The sequence below is a fragment of the Psammomys obesus genome, unplaced genomic scaffold (genome assembly GCF_907164565.1).
Source record: "Psammomys obesus unplaced genomic scaffold, mPsaObe1.curated_primary_1811, whole genome shotgun sequence".
In the NCBI taxonomy this organism is placed as follows: Eukaryota; Metazoa; Chordata; class Mammalia; order Rodentia; family Muridae; genus Psammomys; species Psammomys obesus.
Genome location: NW_026596134.1, coordinates 11,996 through 17,937, shown reverse-complemented (window position 1 = coordinate 17,937; position 5,942 = coordinate 11,996). Strand labels below are relative to the sequence as shown.

At 60.8% G+C, this 5,942-nt stretch overlaps 1 protein-coding gene across 3 annotated transcripts; it reads left to right on the top strand.

Annotated features, from left to right (window-relative positions):
- Nucleotides 1–204: 204 nt before the first annotated feature.
- Tmem121 (transmembrane protein 121) lies at nucleotides 205–3,863 on the top strand. 3 transcript variants are annotated; one of them, XM_055593071.1, is made up of 3 exons: nucleotides 205–258; nucleotides 1,313–1,583; nucleotides 2,348–3,863. In XM_055593071.1, the coding sequence occupies exon 3, from the start codon at nucleotides 2,527–2,529 to the stop codon at nucleotides 3,481–3,483; it is 957 nt and encodes a 318-aa protein (XP_055449046.1). In that variant the 5' UTR covers nucleotides 205–258; nucleotides 1,313–1,583; nucleotides 2,348–2,526; the 3' UTR covers nucleotides 3,484–3,863. The 3 variants fall into 3 exon arrangements, with proteins under 3 accessions (XP_055449046.1, XP_055449048.1, XP_055449047.1); XM_055593072.1 differs by lacking the exon at nucleotides 205–258 and adding an exon at nucleotides 544–577; XM_055593073.1 differs by lacking the exon at nucleotides 1,313–1,583 and having other exon boundaries at nucleotides 240–258.
- The last annotated feature ends 2,079 nt before the right edge of the window (nucleotides 3,864–5,942 follow it).

Sequence of the window (5,942 nt, the reverse complement as noted above, 5' to 3'; positions counted from 1 at the left end):
GCCAGGTTGTCCGGCACCTAGTGCCACCTGCCCTGGGCGCAGGAGCTGCGCAGAGCTGTCGCCATGGCAACCCGTACTACGCAACAGCCTTAGGTCCTTGGACCTCTCTTGGCTGGGGTCTGGGCGTCCCGGGGGCGCGGGGCGGGGCCTCGGCCGGAGGCGGTGCCCGCGGCTGAGGGGCGGAGCGCAGCACCCAGCGCCTGGGCCCGGCGCGGAGGCTCGGCGGGGCCGGCCGGCGCGCTGCATCTGGCCGGCAGGGTAAGCGCGGGACGCGAACGGCGGGGCAGCAGGAGGCGGGCGGCTGGGCCGAGCAGGTCGGCGGAGGTGGGCGGTAGGCGGCGGCTGCAGCGGCAGCAGTAGCGGCTGCCAGTGGGCCTGTACCGCCCCCGCCCCCAGGCTGCAGGCCGTGGGATGGGCAGGGGCAGCTGCATGGCGGCGGGATCAGGCCCAGGCCCCACTGGGGAAACCTTTAGTGGGAAAAGACAAACTGAAACGCAATCTGCTGGGAGCCTGTAGACCCTCCTCCACGGGGTCGAGGAGGAGAGGATCCTCCTTTGCCTTAGCCTCTCCTTTGGAGGTACCAAGGGGCTAGGAGTCCTTGCAAAGCATGAGGGAGAGGCAGGCATTTTAGGGCTTGGAGGCCCTGAATCTCTGTGTGAGGTTTGAACAGTGGGCAGGGTTGCTTGGGATGGGCGTTTGTGACTGGCGTGGGAGACTCAGGGCAGGTGGACCTGGGCTGGGTCCCTGGGAACATGGCTAGGGCAGAGTGTGGGGGAGGGGACGCCAGTCTTGGGTTCTGGCTTCCTGAAGGCCAGGTACTCCTCTCCTAGGGATTGGGGTCTGTCCCATTACCAGCTCAGAGCCTTTTGCTCATGGCATTTGGCATTTGACAGTGACTGATCTAGGGAGCGATGGTGTGCAGATAATGGGGAGGAAGGTTAGCTAGCAGCAGGCTATTCGGCCTGGACAATTGCTAAGAGGAAGGAAATTCAGTGTTTGGCTGTAGCCAAAGGAGGGAGTTCCAGGTGGGCAGGGCCTAGCTGTGCGTCCTGGGGGAGGAGGACCTACCAGCGGGAATGAAAATGGATCCCTAACCTGGGAAGTGTGTGGATCCTTGGAGCCCTGGTGTGGGCAGATGACTCCCCAAACACCCCATTGCAGCTCCGGTGTAGCGGTGAGAACCCCAGTGGAGGGGGCAGAAGCTGAGATGAGGCAGGGGCCGTTGTGGAGTTTGAGGGTCACTGTGGTGTCACCAGGAGCAGGCTGGATGCATCCCTGTCATGGTGACAATAAATTTTATGTCTTTGTCTAGACAGGACAGTAAACAGAGCCCTCGTGCCAGGTACTGTGGAGGGGAGCGGAGAGGCCTGATTGGAAGTGACTTTGGGCTGGGTGGATGAAGGCTGCCGGAAGTGTGAACAGGCCAGATCAGCACCCACAATCTGGCCATCACATCTGAGTACCACAGACATGACAGCCAGTGCCAGGAACATAGGAGGAGACTAAATCCTGCCGACAGCGCTCCTGAGATTGGCCTTGAAGGTGCAGAGAAGCCTGTGGCCGAAGCCCACCGGCGACCAGAGGTGCTGGAAGTGCGAGTGTGCTGGGCCAGAGAGAGGGTGTAGGAGGTGTGGTCAGGAGGAAAACACTTCCCAGGGCGAGGGCTAGCAGCGGTGGGTTAGGGAAGAGAATGGTCTGCTCTGCCCTCAGGAGAGCGGAGAGACAGTGTGGATGGAGGAAAGGGGCCGTCGGTGGTGCAAAGCCGTCATAGGGAGGCGCGAGGGGACTTGTGAGATGGATAATTGAGGATTTGAATGACTGTCCATCTAGGATCGGAAAACTTGCTCAGTGCCTTGTCCCCAGGGTGTGACCTGGGTTTCCAAGTCTCCCTGTGCGTTGAGTACAGCGCAACACCAGGAAAGGGTGCCCAGAACCTCTAAAGAAGCGGCTTAAAGCCGGCGGCCCTGGACCACAAGGACGTTGTGTGGTTCAGGCTGCCAGAGCCAGGAGAGACGGAGGCGTGGGCCCAGCCGGGACAGATCACCAGGGCATTTAGAATGCGAGTGGCGGCGGGGAGAAACCACTTCCGTTCCATTTCCTTCCTGGCGGTGGCGGGAATGAGATCGGTCCCTCAGGTGGGGCTGCAGCGCCCTCTGGAGGCCCCGTCTCCGGGCTCCGGGCTCCGGGTCTCGGGTGCTAGCAGTGGCGTGTGCGTGCGTCCGAGAGGCCCTCCCGCACTCGGCGTGGGGACAGCACCTCGCGCAGGAAACAGCCAGGCCTGGGAAGGCTGCCGGGTGCCTCGGTGCCGCTCGACACCACAATCTGACTTGTCTTTGGTCTTTCCCAGGTTCCGAGCTCGCCGGCCGGCAGCGCGCTCCGGGCAGCTGTACGAGCCCCGCGCCCCGCTGCGCAGCACCATGCCGGAGGGTTGAGCCTGGGGGCCGCTGCTCTCCAGGACCCAGCAGGACCTGGTCCCTGCCCGGCGTTGGGACTGTGAGCGCCAGGGCCGAGCCCGGGCCGCTGACCATGGTGCTGCCGCCTCCGGACCGGCGCCACGTGTGCCTGACCACGCTGGTGATTATGGGCAGTATGGCCGTCATGGACGCGTACCTGGTGGAGCAGAACCAGGGTCCGCGCAAGATCGGTGTGTGCATCATCGTGTTGGTAGGCGATGTGTGCTTCCTGCTGGTGCTGCGCTACGTTGCCGTGTGGGTGGGGGCCGAGGTGCGCACGGCCAAGCGTGGCTACGCCATGATCCTCTGGTTCCTCTATATCTTCGTGCTGGAGATCAAGCTGTATTTCATCTTTCAGAACTACAAGGCGGCGCGGCGCGGAGCGGCCGACCCAGTGGCTCGGAAGGCGCTCACGCTGCTGCTGTCTGTATGTGTGCCGGGCTTGTTCCTGTTGCTCGTGGCACTGGACCGCATGGAGTACGTGCGCACCTTCCGGAAGCGCGAGGACCTGCGCGGCCGCCTCTTCTGGGTGGCTTTAGACCTGCTGGATCTGCTAGACATGCAGGCCAACCTGTGGGAGCCGCCGCGCACTGGGCTGCCCCTGTGGGCCGAAGGCCTCACCTTTTTCTATTGCTACATGCTGTTGCTGGTGTTGCCCTGCGTGGCGCTCAGCGAGGTCAGCATGCAAGGGGAGCACATTGCGCCGCAGAAGATGATGCTGTACCCGGTGCTCAGCCTCGCCACTGTCAACGTGGTAGCCGTGCTGGCCCGTGCCGCCAACATGGCGCTCTTCCGCGATAGCCGAGTCTCCGCCATCTTCGTAGGCAAGAACGTGGTGGCGCTGGCCACCAAGGCCTGCACGTTCCTCGAGTACCGTCGTCAGGTTCGCGACTTTCCACCGCCTGCGCTTGCCCTTGAGCTGCAGCCACCGCCTTCCCAGCGCAACTCGGTGCCGCCTCCTCCACCACTGCATGGCCCGCCGGTGCGCCCCCACGGGCCCTCACCCACTCGTGACGCTTTGGACACGTGACAGGCCCCCCGCGGGCCGCACAGACGCTGGACTAGCTGCGCGCGGTTTGCATGGGATGGGATGGGGCAGGCTCCCCTTAGGAACAGGTGTTGTGAGTGCAGTGCCTGGGGTGTCTGGGGCCGCGTTTGCTTCTTCATCTCAGGAATCTCTCGGAGCACGGACACTCAGCCTCCACGCCACTAGCTCACCTCGATGCACAGGGCAGCTGGTGAAGCCTGGTCTCAAGTGGAGATGGTTCAAGCCCTGCCTGCTGCTGGGCCACCGGGGTGGGAAGGGAGGGCAGTGTTTCAGGAGATCTGGACCTATGGTAGGGGCCTCTGCTCAGAGTTTGGGGCCAAGGAGGCCTCTGTCATTTTAAAGACTTGTGTTTACAGTTTTGTACCCAAAGCCTGGCTGTTCTTGTTTCATGAGTTCCCGCCTGGGCAGAGTGGCAAGGACTGCTGAGTGCTGGCGGCTGTGGGGCAGCCAGGGACCACTGGAGCAAACGGTGTGTCTGGGTCTCTTCTCCAGGTGGTTCTCAGTAGTCCCTGGGTGGGCTCCATTGTCGCCCTGTGTCAGAAACACCCTCTCTTCTCCCACCTCACTGTGCCTGTCCCCACAGAGGTATCTCAACCCCCTACTCCCAATCCACCTCACAGTTGTCCAGGCCTCTTGCCGCTGCCCTTCCCAACTCAGGTTCCATCCCCTTCCTGTGCAAACTCCCTCTGCCTATGGGTGGCTTGGGCTCATGGCTGCCAGTATCAATGGGATCAGGTGCCAGCTTTGTTCCCGAGCTCAAGCTGCATGCAGCCTCAGCCAGAAGAGCAGTCTGGCCTCCTGTCACCCGGGCCTGGCCCTGCCCCAGTGCGCCAGCCTTGAAGTCTGTCTGCAGGTGGCCACTCCCTGGCCTCCACCCTGCGTCTGTGCTGACTGAACGCATCAGGCCTCGGGGTGTCTCTCTCTGACATCTGGGGCTTTATGAAGCTGTGAGGAGCCCTGCCCGTGAGGGGAGATGGTTACGTATATTCCTGGCCTGGCATCTGCAGTGCCACACAGCCCTGTGGCTTGCCAGGCCTGTGTTCACTGCATTGCCCAATCCTCGCATTCGTCTCCCCTGAAGCAAGGGTCTGTGCCCCTGTGACCCAGAGCAGGGCATTTGCAGTCCAGTCTATGACTGCTTGTAGACAGGTACGGTTCCAGCTGTGCACAGTAGGGCAGTTTCATTCCTGTGCCCACCTCTGGATGCACCGACTGCTCCCCCCCCACCCAGAGAGCTGTTTCTCTGAGTCTGGATCTCGAGAGTCCCCTGTTTTGCAAGCAGCTGTCATTGGAGGTCGTTTTCCCCAGGGGCACAGGGACTACGCACGGCTATACCCCTGACCTGGTAGAATGTGGCAGTGCCCCTCTGCCTTCCATACTGGGCTTTGTCTCCACATCTGACCACATCCTCTCCAGTGCCTGATGGGCACCCTGAAAGCCTTGGCTCTGGGTTCCACATTCCCAAGACACTGCAACCCACCAACAAGACGCAGACAGTGAAGGCCTATGACACAGGACAGTGACCATGGGTGGCTGCAAGAATTCCCCAGCTAATGGGCAGACCCTGGCTGTCCTTGGCTCTGTGCAGTCTTGGGTGGGGAGCTCAGTAAAGGAGGCCCAAGGGGTGAGCTCTGATTCCGAGTGTCTGGGATGTTGTCTTTGTCCTTCTCTTGCTGAAGCCAGGGCCATCCTATCTTGCTGCTCTCTTGTCTCTGTGTTTTCATTTGCTAAAGGGTCAGATTCATCTAGTTGCATCTAGCCACCCCTTCTCCCTCTTGAGGTAGCCTGTGTGGCCAGATGTAGTAGAGGAGAGAGCTAGGGCACCCTCCATCCTCATCAATTCATCCCTGCTTCATACATTCTGGTGCTAGTCTGCTGACCTTAACCTGAGGCCCTTAAGAGGACTGGGTATGATCGGCATCTTGGAGGAACATTGGGCAGAGCTGGTCCTTAGGACATGAAAAGAAGTTTGGATTTGGGCCTTCAAACAGCAGGTGTCCCAGGGCTGTGAGTGGTGGCTTATGTGATTAGCATCAGGAAAGGTCACTGTGTGAGGCTGAGGAATAGCTGGTCACGGGAACCCCTACTGGATACCTCACGTGACGTGTTGGGCTAGGAAGTGGATTACTGCCAAAGGGCAGGGAGCTGGTTAGTGAACAGACTTGGGAGTTACCATGTGAGGTCAACTGCCGTGGGGGACTCTTCCCGGGCTCTAGCCCAAAGTTTGGAGGAGTGGAGCGTCACAACATGCTCACTGTCGGGATCCTGAAGTGGATTTCGTGTCTGTTTCAGAAAAGCATTCTGAGGCTGCATGCAGCATGAGACATGAGAAGCATGAGACATAATGGGTCAAAGGCTAAGCCCTCAGGGTACTTTAGATGGTGGACCAGCCAGCAAAGGAGGCCCAAGAAGGGACAGGGGCCGTGGCTTGGCACTGGAGG